Source organism: Heteronotia binoei, chromosome 5, assembly GCF_032191835.1.
Source record: "Heteronotia binoei isolate CCM8104 ecotype False Entrance Well chromosome 5, APGP_CSIRO_Hbin_v1, whole genome shotgun sequence".
Classification (NCBI taxonomy): Eukaryota; Metazoa; Chordata; class Lepidosauria; order Squamata; family Gekkonidae; genus Heteronotia; species Heteronotia binoei.
Genome location: NC_083227.1, coordinates 128,937,045 through 128,956,173, shown reverse-complemented (window position 1 = coordinate 128,956,173; position 19,129 = coordinate 128,937,045). Strand labels below are relative to the sequence as shown.

The window sequence follows — 19,129 nt, the reverse complement described above, 5'->3', positions numbered from 1 at the left end:
TCGCCGACGCGGGGATTCAGGGGTTGGCCTTACAGTGGCTTTCCTCTTTCCTGGAAGGTCGGGGACAAAGGGTCGCAGTTGGGGGGGAGCAATCCCGGAGGTGCACACTCGACTGTGGTGTGCCCCAAGGGGCGGTTCTCTCCCCAATGTTATTCAACATCTATATGCGGCCTCTTGCCCAGATTGCCCGAAGGTACGGGCTGGGATGTCACCAGTACGCTGATGACACCCAGCTCTATCTAGATGGACGGCCAGCCGGTCTGCACCCCGGAAAATCTAGATCGGGCATTACATGCCGTGGCTGAGTGGCTCAGACTGAGCGGGCTGAAGCTTAATCCTGCGAAGACAGAGGTCCTTTGCCTGGGTTGCCGCGGCCTGGGAGGGGGAATCTCCCTACCAGCCTTTGACGGTGCGCCGCTGATAGCGGCAGACAGGGTCAGGAGCTTGGGGGTGCTATTGGAGCCTTCTTTAAAGATGGAGGCTCAGATAGCAGCCGCTGCCAAGTCCGCATTCTTTCATCTTAGGCGGGCAAGACAGTTGGCCCCCTTCCTGGAGCACGACGACCTAGCAACAGTGATCCATGCCATGGTCACCTTGAGGCTGGACTACTGTAATGCCCTCTACATGGGGCTGCCCTTGTCCCGAACCCGGAAATTGCAGCTGGTGCAGAATGCCGCGGCCTGGCTGTTACTGGGTCTCCCAAAGTGGGGACACATTCAGCCGGGTCTTCGGACCCTGCACTGGCTTCCAGTGATATACCGAGTCCGGTACAAGGTGCTGGTTATTACCTTTAAAGCCCTATATGGCTTGGGGCCTGTCTACCTGAAGGACCGTCTCTCCCCACACGTTCCCCAGAGAGTACTGAGGTCGGGAACACAAAATCTCCTTACTATCCCTGGGCCAAAAGAAGCCCGCTTGAAAGCCACCAGAGAAAGGGCCTTCTCTGTTATGGCCCCTACATGGTGGAATCAGCTGCCGGAGGAGGTGAGGGCCCTGCGGGACCTTGCTCAGTTCCGCAGGGCCTGTAAGACGACCCTCTTCCGGCTAGCTTATACCTAGCTTGAGAATTTAATGCAACTTGCCAGTTTTCCTCTTTTATAATTAGAATATTTATTAATTTTTAAGGTTTTATCTGTTTTAAATGTTTAATTCTTTCATATTTAAATATTGTTTAATTTTTATGCTGGATTTACTGTTGGAAGCCGCCCTGAGCCACTTGTGGGAAGGGCGGGATATAAATTCTAAATAAATAAAATAAATAAATAAAATGTGGCTGTTCACTCCTTGTAACTATCTTTCACCATAAACTGAACATTAATATTACAGAATCTCCAGTATTTAAACATTCACTATAGTTATCTCTAGTGTGGCCCTCAGCATCTTTTCACACTACTGATCAGCAAATCTCACTGAGCACCTATGTGTGCAGGTTCAGGATGTGTCGGGGTAATTCTCGGTTTAGCTAGGCAGTTACTATAAGCCGCACTGGAATAGTATCATTTGCATTTGCGCAGGGGAGGGGGGATATCAGGTTACCAGAAGGTGCCATTTTGTCATCTGTGCTGTCTGAGATATATACCTAATGCTCCTGAGAAGCATCATTCAAAGTTATGGACTGCAGTGTTGAAGAATTGCCAGTGATCCCCACATCTATTTTTCATATACTTCAAATCCAGGTTCAGGATTTCAAATCCTGAATTGGTGCCTGGGGACTGTAAGGGATACTAACACAATGAAGACCCAGATGATGAGAGCTGGAAGCAAGTAAGATCCACAGGAGAGAAGCTTACCTGCAATTAATGGAGCAAGCTCCATGAAATTGTAAGTTTACAGTCTGGAGCTACCCCTTGATCCAATCCTGGTTCTAGATCTTGACCTAAGAGTGCTTTTGATCAGCTATCAGTTCCCTAGCTGTATACAATGTGATAGATGGGAGGATGCCCTTCAACGGTCTTTAGAACATGGTGCAAAATATTGCTGCTCTTCTCTTCAGAGGAGCAAACCATTAGAAGCGTAAAACATACCCAGTTAACTGTAATGACCGCCTGTTAGTTGGTGGACATAATCTCAAGTGACAAAGACCCTCTGCCCAGCACACTGTGGGGAATAACTTGTCTCATATGAACATAAATGACTCTTCCTTTCACCCTTCTCCATGAAGGTCCCCTATTCAAGTTGCATCTGCCTACAAGGGTCTTCCCAGCACTGGCACTATAGCTATGCATCATCCTTCCAAAAGAAAAGCACTTCAGATCATCAAGAAGGCATGCAAAATAAGCAAGTATTTCATACATGCTCTTATTCATTTGCCTTTGTGTTATTTTTCTTATTGTTATCGGCTGATTTGTACTTCCTGGGGAAGGCAAGGCAAAGCAAGGCATAAATCCTTTAAGAAAAAACAGTTAAATCAACACATGATTGTGGGATTCATGCCAACCTCCAAAGAACACAGACTGCCTATATGCATTGACAGGATGCCATTTTGGCTTTTCTGTATGGTTTCTGTTTATCTGCATTGCCCTAAATTAAATTCTCCACACAGTTACTTTTTGATAACAGTCCATTGGAATGCATGACACATTAAACATGTAGTCTACTGTGAGCAGTCACTGTGGCTGCCTGAATGTGCTGAAAATTTGCAAGTCAAATCAGATAGTCAATTAAGTCTTAAGATATTCATCTCCTTCACTTGCCTGGAAAAGAAATCCACACCATGGTGTAATATACACTTAAATTCAAATAGCTGACAGTAAGGGAAATTGGGGTATATGTATCTTGCAGAATTTCACACCCAAATGCTGAGTTTAGCTTTTTTTTTTTAAATGTTCAAACCACTGTCCAACATAGAATATCCATGAATTAACCCCTTTCTTCTTTAGTCAGGGTGTTAATGTATTATAAATATGCTTCAAAAGTACTTTGCTACAAGACCCCAGTAGGTAACATTGCCCTGGGTACAGGTTCCAAGCACTGGTTACAATTCATTGAATTTTGTCTGGTGTGAGGAAAATAAATTACTATAGTCTTTATTTCTAGGAAGTGGTGAAATTTTTGGAGATGGGAATTACTAGTTGCAGTGGCAGTGGGATTTGAAAGCACCTGGCAATGATTAGATTCTACGTTTTATGCATAAACACTTTCTTGAGCAACAATTGCTTTAAGCATTCAGATTAAATAGTAAGGAGCCTTTATCCACTGTAAAATACATTGCCATCTAACTGTTCTTTTGCCCTTGGTCATAAGGAAATATTTCTCTATGCCATGTAACCAACATGAATGAATTCCGCAAGAAATGAGATCACGCACGGCACAGCAGACTTGCATATCTCTTCTTAAGGGGCAGGCTGAACAAGCATCTTAAAAGTATCTATGTACTTCTCATTCCAGCACATATGGCCTTCGTGTTTGGATTTCTTTGCTCTTCCTTATTATATTATTCATCACCTTATCACACACCAGGAGCTCAGTGTTCAGGGTGAAATGATCTGTGTGGGTTTAATTTTTTTTCCCTTGCACTTGAGGCAGCCAATGAATCAGAAATATATTCTGCCTCACTGCAAAAATCTTAATTTTGGAAGAACTGCACTACAAGGCCTGCATTTGTTCTCCTTCCTCCAGTGGGCTTGAATCCAGCAGGACTCCTGTGGGCAGGAGGGAAGATTTTTGCTGCTTTCCTCTTTTCAACACAGATTTGCGTTATGCTTTCTTGGGGCACCCCAGTCCTCCAGGAGCAACATTTCCAGCACGTATTTGGGGCTATAGTAGCAGGAAGGAGGCAAGAAGCCATGCATGTCACATGCCAATACACCTCCCCAGTCTAGTTTTTAAAAGGTAATTGGGAATCTGTCATGCATATTAAAGGGACACATTCACAAGAGTTAGAAAACTAGGCCCAGAAGCACTTCGTCGGTGGTTTCTTTTTTATTTTCTCCCTAAGGATGCTGAAAGATGCCAAACATCTCCCAACACATCCCCCCATCTTTAACATATAATTGGGAATCTGCTGTGCATAAGTACAAGGAAGCTTTCATCAGAGGCACAAGCCAGAAGGAAAGAGCCTGTGGCTTTTTGCCTGGATCACACAACCGGGGCTTTAGATAATGTACACAATGAGTGGAAGAAGCTCCTCCACTATTGGAAAGAGAGCTACACCAGTTCAGTAAACAGGAGCTGCATACAGCCCTAGAAAACACCTGTTGGACAATGCTGACACCAGGACATTATGATGGAACTGTACAATCAATACCATGTTGACTGAGGGGTGTATGTGCGTGAGGGGTGTTATTAGCACAGTTGGAGCAATCTTTACCTGGAGCAGGATGCTTGAGGAATGAACTACTTCAATGCAGATGGAAGCTGGTATGTATAGGGATAGGATATATCAAAGAATGGCAGTAATGTAGCAAGATCACTTGCTGCTTATCTAACCTCTGTAGCCTCCCAAGAGCTGATGATGCAAGGGGCCCTACTTCTTCCACCAGTATGCTAATACTATGCAAAAACAGATCAATGAGGCACAAAATAGCACACCTTTGTGAGATGTTATAAAAAGAGGAAATTGACCAGGCTTGTGTTACAGAGACATAGTTGGAACAAAATGACATGGTGCATCTGTCCCAACTAATATCATCTGGCTATGCAGTCCTCCATTAACCAAGCACAGCTGACTGGGGTGGGGGGTGGGGAGCATGGCCATTATCCTCTATGAATCCTTCAACTTCTATAGACTTCCAATGCAAACTGTCACTGGCATCCACTGTATGCTTCTCACATTAGGAACTATGGATAGACAATTTCAATGAAATTGCTGAGCAGACAGGTTAAAACGGATAAAAGGAAGTACTTCTTCACCCAAAGGGTGATTAACATGTGGAATTCACTGCCACAGGAGGTGGTGGCGGCCACAAGTATAGCCACCTTCAAGAAGGGTTTAGATAAAAATATGGAACACAGGTCCATCAGTGGCTATTAGCCACAGTGTATGTGTGTATATAAATTTTTTTGCCACTGTGTGACACAGAGTGTTGGACTTGATGGGCCGTTGGCCTGATCCAACATGGCTTCTCTTATGTTCTTATGTGGGAATACACGGGCTGGCCTTACAATGGCTCTCCTCTTTTCTCCACAGACGGGGACAGAGGGTAGTGCAAGGAGAGGATGTGTCCATAAGACTCCCCCTGGTTTGTGGGGTTCCACAAGGGACACTCCTCTCCCCAATGTTGTTTAACATCTACATACACCCCCTTGCCCAGCTGGTACAGATTTTTGGGCTAGGGTGTCATCAATATGCAGATAACACTCAGCTGTATCTGCTGTTGGGTGACCGGTTGGCCTCGATCCTGTCATCCTTGGTTGAGGGTTTGGAGTCCATGGTGGGCTGGCTGAAGCAGAGCAGGTTGAAGCTGAACCCCTCAAAGACAGAGGTTCTATGGGGGACCGAGGCTGGAGCTGGAGCATAGATTGCCTGCTCTTGATGGGGTTCTCTTAACACCAGCACCAACAGCCAAGAGCTTGGGAGTGACCTTGGATGCCTCTCTTTCAATGGAGGCCAGGTCACATGTATTGCCAAATTGACATTTTCCCATCTATGCCAAGCCAGGCAACTGGTTCCCCTCCTGCCTCGTTCGGACCTAGCCACGGTTATCCATGTCACCTCCAGGCTAGACTACTGTAACTCGCTCTATGCTGGCCTACCCTTGACTTTAACCCGGAAACTCCAGCAGGTCCAGAATGTGGTGGCATGAGTCCTGATGGAAATGTCATAGACAGCACACATTCTGTGCTGTGTCAGCTACAATGAGTACCGAGTTAGATTCAAGGTTAAGGTCTTAAGTGGTCTGGGACCGATGTATGTATGTGACCGCCTCCTCCATTATGTCCCTGGAAGAGCACTACGCTCTACTGGTTGAAATCTACTGGTGATCTCTGGCCCTAAAGAGGCCCAGTTGTCCTCAACGAGGGCCAGGACTTTTTCAGTCCTGGCCCCAACCTGGTGGAACTCTCTGCCGGAAGACACCACGGCCCTGTGGGATCTTTTACAATTCTGCAGGGCCTCCAAAGCAGAGATGTTCTGCCAGGCTTTTGTCTGAGGCCAGCGATGGCTGCAGGGCTAGCACCCCTTCTCCCCCTCTATTTAAGGGGGGAACTGTTCCCAATGCCTAGAACACAGAATTACAGCACATTATAAAGTACATTAATTGGATTGCAACTGTTTTAAATGACTGGTTTTATTGATTTATGTGTACCTTTTGTTGTACATCGCCTAGAGCTCAGCATTGGCCGGGATGAGGCAATTCATTAATTAAATAATAATAATAATAGACATTTTGCTCGTCACCAGCCTCTTAGTGCTCCAGTAGCCACCTTATCTGAATTGGTAGAAGTACTCTCGGATGTAGTATTGGTGACACCCAGATGGATCATTCTGTGGGACTTCAACATCCATGCCAAGAATATCTTGCCAACACCAGTCCAGGACTTTATAGCTTCTTTGACTGCCTTGGCTTTCTCTTGGGCATTTTTTTTTAATGGAGCCTCTGAAGGAAGATTTGGATTCAGAGCAGGAAATTCAGCCTGAACCATAATCTGAACACTACCTACTCAAAGCTGGGGTGAATGTGGTTCTTCCAGTACACTGCAAGAGAGGGAGATCCATTAAAATGGTCCCACCATGGAGGCTCATGGATCCTACCAGATTCCAGAATTCTCTGCAAGATTTTAGGATTCTAAACACATGGCCTGTTGAGGCTGTAATAGCAGTGTGGGAAATGAAGCTCCTTGAAGCTATCAAAAAGATTGCCCCCTGTCCACTTCTCCCACCCTTGGGATGAAGCCCAACCCCCTCTCTCACCATTGGGATGAAACCTAGCCCCCAGGTTTACCGTGGAACTAGGCGATCTGAAGAGAACTTGGAGTGTCTAGAACAGTGCTGGTGGAGAAGTCATGAAATCTGACAGGTTATACTATAGACCTCATTATAAAACCTATGAAGCAGAACTGACAGCAGCAAAGAAATATTACTTCTTTATTATTGAATCAGCTAGTTCATGATCATTCCAATAGTTCAAAACAGCACAGCAGCTGCTGACTCCTAAATCTGAGCCTTTATTGTCTCAGGAACAATTAGTCGTGACACTTTTGCAAACAAATTTGCTGAAAAAATATTAAGAATATAGTCTGATTTACTTGCTGCTTGTAATATAGATCCACAAGAGTAAATGCCTAATACACTCACTGAACTATTTATGGACCACTTTTCATGATGGATGTTGAGAAGATCCTGGGATCCATGAAGGTCACTACTTGTGCCCTAGATCCTTACCCAACCTGGCAGGAAAACTCATGTAAAGACCACATCAATGTGTCCTTTGTATCTATTATATTAATTTAGGCAGGGATCATTTTGTAGAAAAATAGATGGTGAAGCTCATCCAGGGATTGTTATGCAGCTACACCTACTATTCAATGGATGAGGTAGGTAGGAGGAAGAGGAACTGTCAGAAAGGTTCAGGAGCTCTGCTCATGTGAGCTCCTGCTGAATTCAACGCCTGAATGTAGGGCACCTCCCCCCCCCCAATCCTAGAGAAAAATGATGTGGCTAATTATCTCTAACCTGTCCTTCCTGGGCAAAGTGACTGAGACAGCAATAGTACACTAATGCTAGGTCTTCTTTAATAACTCCTCAGCTCTAGAGCCCTTAAATCTATTTCAAACTGGGCTATAGGACAGAGACAGTGCTGCTGGCTTTACTTGACAACCTCCATCTGAATGTTAACAAGGGCCATACCTCCTTGTTGCTCCTACTGGATTTATCTGCTGCCTTTGATACAGTAGACCATGCCATCTTGTTGAGGTGCTTGGTGGCAGAAGTGGGAATCAGGGTTATGCACTGGATTAGTTCAAATAATTTCTTAATGACTGGCCTCAAAGAATTGCTGTTGATGATTTTTCATCAATATGGGACCTATTCTGTGAGGTTCCACAGAGTGTGATCATATCCTCCATGCTCTGCAATCTCTATGTAAAACCCTTGAGCCAAATCATTCATTGTTTTGCAGCTGGCTGTCATCAATATGCAAAAGACACTCATCTCTACATATCCTTATCTAAATAAGCTGGTGATGCGGTAGAAGTCCTGAATTGCTGCCTTGCTGCTTTGGTTAAACGGCTAAGAGTAAATAAACTGAAAATAAACCTTGAATAGACGGCAGTGTCCAAATCCTAATGCACTCCAATAGAGAAATAACTTTGCCACACTATTAGGCCTATGGCAAAGCAGAGGTCCAATTCCAGATCCAGGCTTGCTGGAGACTGCTGGCTATTATTTATTTAGGCCACTTTCAGGCTGCTTCATAATTAAAGTTCTGAAAGCAGTTCATAAAAATAGAAACAACACCGTTATTTATTTCTCTATTTCTGTGGGGAAATTGTGTGTAAGAAAGGCTTGCAGCATTAAAATAGATTCAAAACAAAAGTACAAATACCAAACTAAAAAAGTCAGTTGATTGCAATAGCCATAACCATAACTAACTAAAATAATTGCAGCAGTTGGAGAGGGATGGTGGCTCAGTGGTAGAGCATCTGCTTGGTAAGCAGAAGGTCCCAGGTTCTATCCCTGGCATCTACAGCTAAAAAGGATCCAGGCAAATAGGCGTGAAAAACCTCAGCTTGAGACCTTGGAGAGCCGCTGCCAGTCTGAGTAGACAGTACTGACTTCGATGGACCGAGGGTCTGATTCACTATAAGGCAGCTTCATATGTTCAGTTAAAATAATTAAGAGTGAGAATTAAGAGAACTAGCTAAAAAACACTAATTATTGACAAATGTTGGGGGAAATAAAAAATACCTTCATTCGGGGCCTAAAACTGAAAAAGAGCAGGTAACAGAGAAATAGATGCAGGGAAAGAATTCTAGGGATAAGGTATCACAATCCAGGCCATAGTGTCTCTGTGGCCACCCACCACAGTTCTGAAGATGGGGACACATGGATCTTCTCTCTTATAATGTTGTTAGCAGCATGGGAAGAAGGCCTCAGTTACTAGTCTTCCAGCTTTTTAGCCTATACAATGCTGCCCATATTGGAGCAATCAGACTTCTGGAAAAAAGGACACATGCACACAAACACACACACTTCCATTCTATCTACCTTTTCTCTGTTGCTGTGTGCTGTCAAAGACCGATGGGCAGCTCCACGCAATGCAGTTCTGTAGTTATAAAAGTTACCAGTTGGGTCCATCTGATGCTAGAGGAATAGGACCATGAGCAAGTTAATGAATCAGAAAGTATCTGGATTTTCTTTGCAACATGAAGTTTAGAATCTGATCAAAAACAGCCTGACAAAAGGACACAACTAAACTCAGACAACACAATTCTGCATTTATTTATTTCTTTTTTATATATCTGTTGCTCTTTCATCCTTTCCTCATATCTCTTGCAGTTGATGATTCCTTGATTCTTATTGGAGATAAAATCCTTTAGTTCTTAAAGGTTGTTTCTAAAGTTACTGTCAGATAATCATTGTTTTGTGGATGATTACTGCATATTTTGTTTGGCACTGATTGATTTGCACAGGGCACATGACATTTACCCAATAAACAGTGATTGACATGCCTTGTATAATCTGTTTCATTTCTACAATGCTCAGTGCAAGGTAAATAGCACCACTTTGCCCTGAATTCCTGAGCCTGCTCCAGCAGGGAGGGCAGGATATAAATCCAATAAACATAAACATATCAAATGTTTCTGTTCATGTTGTTGTGTTCTGAAGTGCAATACTAAACAGAGTTCATCTGTTTAGGATTGCTCTGTTGCCCCATGCATTCTCCACTATCCCCACACTTATAGGGTTGATTCACTATCTAATGGAAACACAGCAGTAGTCAAAGAGAACCCACAGAAATAGCCAGACTTTTGAAATAATAGCCACCAAAGATGGTTGCTTTTAAGGCTCAACACTGGATAAGAATAGAAGTCTAAATCTGCAACATTCCAGCATAATAGCTTTATAGATTATAGTAGAAAAGCCTCGTATGGGCTAGCTGAGGTAATGATGTAAGCAGGTGAACAAAGTATTACTGTGGGCTCCAAGGAGACAGGAGGAGGCTCTTTCAACACATCAAAGGGAGATGGCTCTCAAGAAGACTTCTTCAACAGGAAGGGAATAATCCCTCCTGTAAACTTAATAACAAAATTCTGGGCAGAACAAACTATATTTTGCTGAGGACGATATTTCCTTGTCTGATCATTGTCTTTCAAGCCTGCCTTATCTATTATAAGCTACGCCTGCTTACAGCCTCACAAAACTCCTTCAGGACTATACTTCTGTTAAGCAAAGTAATAATGAGATCTGGAGCACCCACAGTGGTGTTACAGTGTAATTTATTTATTTACTTACTTCATTTATAGTTTGTCATTCATGCTGAGGCTCTGGTGGATTCCAGATTTTTAAAAAGAAAAATATAACTACATCAAACGCTTCAGTGTGCATGAGAGAGACTGAGGACCTAACTGAATGACACATTTTTCCCAAAGTATTTCTCCAAGTCATGTCAAAGGATATAGACTGAGAGTTCTGTGTTTCTTAGGCACACACTGGTCAGATTTTGATCAGGACTGTGGCATGCAGTGGAAACAGGCTTACGCCACAGGAAAATCAGGAAAATGGGGCTGGGGAAAGTGGGGGGGGGGAGGTTAACTTCCTAAATTCACATGCCATGGTCCCAATGTTAATCTGGCTCCTATATCCCTGGAAAGCATGGAGCTCCCAAACCATATCTCCTGACACAACCCAGGGATATTAATCCAGGAAAAGCACTGTGGTGTCCATTATTAATAGTGCTAATCTCCTGAAGCCTATAAAGGAGAACAAATATATCATGCCAGAGATATATGTGCAAAGAGAAAAAGACGGTCAAAGTACATATTTTCAGGAATTAGCTACCTTGCTCAAGAGAAGCAAAGGAGCGTCTTGGCAACAGGGAAAAACCAGAAGTGATGACAATATTAGACCTGAGGTCCTGAGTAGGGGTGTGCATTTGGCAGATGTCAAGCCAAATATGTACCTGAATACGGCCTTATCAGCTGAATGTGATTTTCCAATATATATTTGGCAGCCAAATAGAAAATCCTGAATATACTAGGGAAGCTATTTGGCTCTATTATACCTTATGGGGCAATTGTAGTCAATAGCAAATCTCTCCTAGGGTATATTCAGGGGGCTGGGAGGGAGAAGGCTCAAGGTAGAAGTACCAAATTTGCAGTGTAGCTGCCAGAGCATCTCCCCCCCAAAAAAACCCAAGTCTCAAAAAGATTGGACCAGGGGGTCAAATTCTAGGGGCGCTGAAAGAGGGTGCCCCATCCCACCATTGTTTCCAATTATGGGGAAAATAGCCCAACAGAGCCCAGCAGAGAAGAGATTCTCCCAGAGAATCTCTGCAATAGAAAGTGAAGGGGTTTTTTTGGGGGGGGGGCATTGTTTGCTAGGCCAACAGCAGAACCAGCATAGCGTACTGTGTAGAACCAGTGCCACAGCCATAAAACCAACGGGACTCAGGTCAAATGTGAGAATCTCTGAAGTACAAAGGGACGGCATTTGTGCAGGGACAGCAGAAAAAGTACACTGTACTAGTGGCCAACAGCAGTACCCACCCAGTGACAACCTACTAGTGCCCAGGGGCAGAACCCATCCTACTAGTGCCCAACAGCAGCAACTTGTGCAATTGTGGTACAGGCCAGCCCCACAAGTGTGATGTCAAGCACAGCCACAGAATCACAGTCCAAGCAAGGGAGAGTCAGTCAGTCAGTCAGTCACATTTTATTTGTATCCCGCCCTCCCCGACCAAGCGGCTCAGGGCGGCTCAGAGGGGGGTTGCAAGGACATCAGAAGCAGTGCAACAGTGCCCATCAACACAACCCAATGGCAGCATGGCAGTGTCAAGAAACCGACTGGACTAAGGTCAAAAATACCAAATAGTGTATATAATACCAATGATAAGACCGAATATTTTTTCTTTGCACTTCTCTAGTCCTGAGAATTATTGCAATTTTAGTTCTTGAAAATGTCACCTCATAGACCTCCATGAGAAAAATGGTTTGCCTGACAGGAATTATTACAGGTGAAATCAACAATGAACCTTGCAGTGTTATTCCAAGCAAACATGCAGGTTTTCTACTTTTTGGATGGATTATCAATGAATAGTTTGAAGTGCTGTTTTCCTCATTCACAGAAATCAGTCTTCCTGATTACCAAGCACTGGCTTTTTTGGATGGCCACTGATTTGGATGTATGAATTGCTCTTTCAGTCAAAATAGTGACAGATGTCACAGGCTGGGCGGGGGCTGCTGGCACCAAGCTGTCAACCTCCTGAGCACTAGAGGGACTGGCTGTAGGCTCCGATGCCAGCACGTTCTCGTCACCCATGACAACAGAATCCAGCTGTTATGGCACTATTAGCTCTGTTCTCCATGGCTTGAGCTAAAAACACAGACCTTAAACTATGTCAGGAATCAGTGTGCAGCAATTCTGGACTGTACCAACAGAAGTATAGTGTCCAGATCATGCAAAGTGATTGTATCACTTTACTCTGCTTTGGTTAGACCTCACCTAGAGTATTGTGTTCAGTTCTGGACACCACAATTTAAGAAGAAAATAGACAAATTGGAATATGTCCAGAGGAGGGCAATAAAGATGGTGAGGGGTCTGGAGGCAAAGTCTTATAAGAAAAGGTTGAAGGATCTGGGTATGTTTAACCTTGAAAGGAGATGACTGAGAGGTGATATGATCACCATCTTCAAGTACCTGAAGTACTGTCATATAGAGAATGGTGCAGAGTTGTTTTCTGTTGACCTAGGAGGTCAGACCAGAACCAGTGGGTTGAAACTGAATCAAAAGAGTTTGTGGCTAAACATTAGGAAGAACTCCCTGACAGAAGAGTTCCTCAGTGAAACAGGCTTCCTTGGGAGGAGGTGCGCTCTCCTTTGGAGGTGTTTAAGCAAAGGCTAGATGGTCATCTAACAGTAATGCTGAATCTGTGAACTTAGGCAGTTCATGAGAAGGGACAGCAGGAATGGTTGGATCAGTGCTTGGTTCTTGTGACTCTTTCTCACATACCCAGGGAAATGCCAATCACCACTTTGATGATTTTCTCCAGACCAGTTTGGCCAGGGATCCTGGAAGTTTTTTTGCCATCTTCTGGGCATGGAGCAGGGGTGTGTGTGAGGTGGGGAGGTAGTTCTGAATTTCTTTCAATGTGCAGAGGGTTGGACTAGATGACCCTGGAGGTATCTTCCAACTCTATGATTCTGTGATTCTATGATTCCTTTGTGAGTCAGGTATTTTCTGGGGGTTTTTTTCTGGGTTTTTTTATTTCTCTTCCCAGCATTTGGTAGGATACACAAGGTCCACTGTATCATAGGAATATGCAACCTTATTAAGTGCACAAAAATCTGACGAGCAAAAACATATTATACCTCAAGAATAAAAAATTTGGCTGTTTTGACTTTTGACCAAGTCTTCTTCAATCTGGAGACTGGACTCATGTTCATACCAGCTGGAGAGAAAGAAGAAGAAAGAGAAAGGCCATTAAGGAAACAGAGAGACCTTTTCCACAACTGTGGCTCCCTACAGAAATGGCATCACGACACTTACATATGATTGCCATCAATGAATTAAAGTTCCCTATGTTAAAGCACTCTCGAGCAACATCAATGAAGAACTCGATCACTTGTGCTCGTTGCTTCTTTTTTGCAGGCTGCAAACAGACAAATAAAACAGACATGAAAGACAAGCGTAAAAAACCCCAACTGTGTGATATGTCAAGGCCGCTCCACTGGAGATGCCCTACAGCTCAATCAATTGATTTCAGAAAACTGTCCAGCTACAAAATTCCATTGAAGCTATTTGATTAATGACACTCACTACCAGCAGCTTGCCAAAATAATGCTCCCATTATAGAGAGTTACCAGAACTTATTATACCTTTAGGAATGTATTCAAGCCTGACCCAACACTGACACATAAACTTATACTCTTGAGACTACTTAGTCTGTAGATACACTATCCAACTAGCTATCAATAAAATGCCAATTACTGCATCTTTTTCTGAGCTTCATCTTAAAAGGAAGAAAGTAAAAGCAGGCCATAAATTGCTGATGAATCTTCTTTTTTGTACTTGCTGTGTTTCTCAATAATCCAGCCTTCTTTATGGTAACAAGTGCCTACTTGGGCAGTTGTGAAATCTAATTTTAACTCACAGTGATTACATTGTGATAGAGATTTAGGTTTTTTTTAAAAAGGATACAGTGAAGTTCTGAAACTGAGCTGTTATTTCTTAGGTTTGTTGAAAGATCTGTCTCATCTGTTTATAGCTACAGTCTCTAGATTCAAACATCCACAAATGGGGCTACACTGGGAATTAGATATACTGATGACAAGTTGGAGGACCCAGAAGACTTGTGGGGAATCCCACTTGCCTCCTTTCACATGCCCCCCAACCTTGGAGCTCCTGTCCCAGGGACCCACTAAACTTGTAGGGAAGGAGGAATCTATCTTGCCTTCTCCTTCCTGCTCTTCCTACTTGACCACCTACCTCCCTGCCAGTCTGTCCACATGCCCACCCACCCTCTTTGTTCTGCTTGCACTCCTGCCCCCCTCACCAATACTAGCTGGGGAGTCATGGGGAAGTGGACAGCAGTTACCAACCTCCCTCTTTCCCATGGCCACCTGCCATCTCTGCTAATCTGGTTCACAGTGTGGCAACTGCTCCCTACCCTTCTCCTATGGTGGGCGATGCAAGCATAGATGTAACACTCCTGTTTGGGTGATTTAGTGACCCCCCCCCCCATTTCTAAAAGTTTTGATATTTTTTCTGCAAACCTGAGGGCTCCTTCAGACCTACAGAAAGATAGCGAATTCTCTTGATCTATCAATCCACACAGAGGCCAGGTTTTTATATATATATATATATATGGTGGATAACTGGGCAAAAGGTCTCTCATGCCTGCACAGCTTTTGCTTACCATGCAAATTTCCGTTGCTACAAGATAGCACAGTCTATTGAACCATTTTACATAGGCCTCAAGGTTACTAGTCTTCTTCTGTTCACTGAAACAAGGCTGGAAAACAAAAATCCAAAGTGATACATAACTAAATTTGGCTTAGTTCTTAACAAAAATTAATCAGAGCAACTGTCAACTTTCTTTTGTCACCAACAGTATATACTTGTTAGAACACACACACACCTGATGAGCCAGGGCATGTCACTGGGGTGAGAAGCTGCAGATGTGCTGGATTTAATAGAGTGTGACGCTTCCTACAAATCAAATCAGTGCATGATGAACAGTCCCATTTTGCCTACTGTAACTGCTCAAGAGGCAATTTATTCCAATTCCCACTTGCTAGGATATGAAGAGCCAGGATATTACAATATGCAAAGAGCTAGAAGAATCTGGGAAAAAATAAAATCTGACAAGCATGCCTTCCCATGCGATATGCATTTAATTTTCACGTCTGGGCTCCAGGAGTTCCTATAGTCTAGCAAATGCAATTACATATGGTGTTGCCTTGCATGAAACAAATTTTCTGATTTGTTTAAGGAGAAAAGATTTCCGTAACAGTGCTGAAAAATTGTGGCAAACTGTGGCAAGAATTAAAGAGATGGGAGTACAGACCACTTCACATGTCTCCTGAGAAACCTGTATAAGGGTCAAGAAACAACTGTCAGAATGGGATATGGAACAACTGATTGGTTTAGAATAGGAAAAGGAGTTCAACAAGGATGTATATTGTCACCCTGCTTATTTAATTTATATGCAGAGTACATCATGCGGAATGCTGGCCTGGATAATAATAATAATAATAATAACTTTTATTTCTATCCCGCCCTCCCCGCCTAGGCGGCTCAGGGCGGCTAACAACAACTTAGACATTAACATAAATGATAAAACTTTAAATTTAACAATTAAAATTAAGCATAAAAACCAGTCAGTTAAGTTAAAATACATGATTTTCGTTAGCCTAGATATATATGAGTGTATCTGGCAGCGATTGAGCTGTTATGGCGCTGGTTCTGCCAGTTTAGGTAGTCTTATAGATGGCGGTTCTTACACCAGGCAACTCAGCAGTCAGTGTCGTTATAAGCTTGCCTAAAAAGGGCGGTCTTGCAGGCCCTGCGGAACTGGCCGAGGTCCCGCAGGGCCCGCACCTCCTCCGGAAGCTGGTTCCACAATGCCGGTGCAGCCGCTGAAAAGGCCCGTACTCTAGTATGTTGGAGTTTGACCTCTCTCGGCCCAGGGATGGTCATTTTGTTTTTACCCACTGACCTCAGTGCCCTCTGGGGTTCATATGGGGAGAGACGGTCCCTTAGGTAGGCTGGTCCTCGGCCATATAGGGCTTTAAAGGTGATAACCAACACTTTGTACTGGACTCGGTAGATAATTGGTAGCCAGTGCAGTCCGCGCAGCCCCGGCCGTATGTGCTCCCATTTCGAGAGCCCTAACAGTAGCCTGGCCGACGCGTTCTGCACCAGCTGTAGCTTCCGAGTCCGGCACAGAGGTAGCCCCAAGTAGAGGGCATTACAGTAGTCCAATCTTGAGGTGACCGTTGCATGGATCACTGTTGCGAGGTCCCGGCGCTCCAGGAAGGGGGCCAACTGCCTTGCCCGCTTCAGATGGAAGAATGCTGACTTGGCAGTGGCTGCTATCTGGGCCTCCATTGATAATGAAGCCAGAAACAAGATTGCTGGGAAAAACATCAACAACCTTGGATATGCAGATGATACCACTCTAATGGCAGAAAGTGAGGAGGACCTAAAGAACCTCTTGTTGAGGGTGAAAGAGGAGAGCACAAAAGTAGGCTTGAAACTCAACATTGAAAAAACTAAGATCATGGTATCTGGCCCCATCACACCTTGGCAAATAGAAGGGGAAGACATGGAAACAGTGACAGACTTCACATTTCTGGGATCCAAAATCACTGCAGATGGTGACTGTAGCCATGAAATTAAAAGATGTTTGGTCCTTGGGAGGACAGCAATGGTGAACCTGGGCAGTATAATAAAAAGAGACATCACCCTGCCAACAAAAGTCCGTATAGTCAGAGCGATGGTATTCCCAGTAGTAATATATGGTTGTGAGAGCTGGACCATAAGGAAGGCCGAGTGCATAAGAATAGATGCTTTTGAGCTGTGGTGCTGGAGAAGAATCTTGAGAGTCCCTTGGACTGCAAGAAGATCAAATCAGTCGGTCCTAAGGGAAATCAACCCAGACTGTTCCCTGGAAGGTCAGATGCTGAAGCTGTAGCTCAAATACTTTGGCCATCAAATGAGAAGGGAGCACTCCCTGGAAAAGATCCGGATGCTGGGAAGGACAGAAGGCAAAAGAAGAAGGGGATGGCAAAAGATGAGATGGCTGGACAGCGTTACTGATGTAACAAACACGAATTTGAGCAGACTTTGGAGGATGGTGGAAGACAGGAGGGCCTGGCGTGACTTTGTCCATGGGGTCGCAAGGAGTTGGACTCGACTGTGCGACTGAACAACAAAAGCTGAAAAATATTTGTCTAAAATAGTATTTCCTTCACATCCTCTTGTTATGGGAAGAGTAATATCTTCACTAAAAATCTCTATCTCTGACCTATTTCTGTATCATTGGTTGCTGTGAAACAAGCCACTCAGATGGCAAATTCATCAGAAAAATGTCACTCTTTTGACATATGCTCTTTAGATGGTGGTTACTAGGCGATTCCCCCCCCCCCCATGAATTTTAGCCTGGTGTCCCACTCTATAGAAATTATTTTAAATCCCATCATAATTTTCCAGAGAGGCCACATACTTTGAATTGATTTAAATATTTATATCCATTAGCACCCACTAGAGGGTATCAGGAGTTACTTTCTTTTATTAATGTCAGACTTTCCAATTAAGGTCTTGAGGGTATCCTAAAGATAAGATGGGTAAAAGGGAAACTTGAATGAAGATGTTTTTATATTGGGGGAAAACAATATGTGGAACTATACTTGTTTGTTAAAAAAAATATCTTAATGCTTAAGAAGATTAGGAGGTGGAAATGAGGGGAATTCACGTGAAGCAGAGAGGACTTTTAAAGTAAAGTCAAATAAAATAAAGTAGGCCCAAGCTTGTTCAGTAGGATAGGATATAAACTGAAATTAATGAATGCAACTTTTGTAATTCTCACAATTCATAGAATTAGAGGAAAAGACCTAGACCATATTGATTTCCAGGCTGCTCTAGTGTATACTGAGCCAGCTGTACACATCCACCAACATGTGCTGGACTGGCTGTATAGCATTCCATGGTAGAACATCCTAAATCTAAAGAAGTGTGTATGCACATGAAGCTTGTACTAAAAATTAAACACTGCTGTCCTTAAAGGTGCCACTAGACTCTAACATTATAACAGGTGGAGGTTGTGGCGACTACAAGCATAGCCAGCTTCAAGACGGGATTGGATAAATATATAGAGCAGAGGTCCATCAGTGGCTATTAGCAGCAGCATATTGGTGGAACTGTCTGGGGCAGTGATGCTCTGTATTCTTGGTGCTTGGGGAGGGGCAAAGTGGAAGGGCTTCTAGCCCCACTTGTGAACCTCCTGATGGAACTTGGGTTTGTTTGGGTTTTTTGGCCACTGTGTGACACAGAGTGTTGGACTGGATGGGCCATTGGCCTGATCCAACATTCTTACGTTCTTATCCTAAATGCCAATTAGTAATGGCATGCCAAAGGGGGTAAATATGCACTAAATATGGTAAAGGGGGTATGTATGGCTGGCTTAGTGAAAGCTGAAGTAGCTGCAAGTCAGCACAGGTTAGGTTTCACTGAATGGTGCAGAAGAAAGGCTGCAAGTGTCAGGAAGGGTGTGCTTTGCTCAGGGCTACTGTGTGCCTTCTTGCCTAACCTTTCAGCAAATGATTGGCAGACACCATCTCTAGCTGCAGCTCACTGTCTTCTTCAATAGCTCTTATAGACAGTGGTTATGTACAGGAATGATGCCATGTCCCCTTCTTGCAAGTGGTCTGGAGAGGGCACAGTTACCCTGGGAGTGACGCAAGTTGTTCTGGACTAACCCTACTATGTTACCAGCTACCTCACAAACATCTGTATCAGGACAAATGATGA

General features: G+C 43.8%; 1 protein-coding gene across 1 annotated transcript in view; it reads right to left on the bottom strand.

The window, feature by feature from the left end:
• Positions 1-19,129, bottom strand: part of RASGEF1C (RasGEF domain family member 1C) — a 161,576-nt gene that overhangs the window by 19,809 nt on the left and 122,638 nt on the right. Inside the window, exons 7-10 of the mRNA XM_060240381.1 lie at positions 15,015-15,110; positions 13,646-13,748; positions 13,468-13,547; positions 9,146-9,241 (exon numbers count right to left, since the gene is read on the bottom strand). Of these exons, the coding sequence (XP_060096364.1) occupies positions 9,146-9,241; positions 13,468-13,547; positions 13,646-13,748; positions 15,015-15,110 (375 nt within the window). The remainder of the gene's footprint in view (positions 1-9,145; positions 9,242-13,467; positions 13,548-13,645; positions 13,749-15,014; positions 15,111-19,129) is intronic.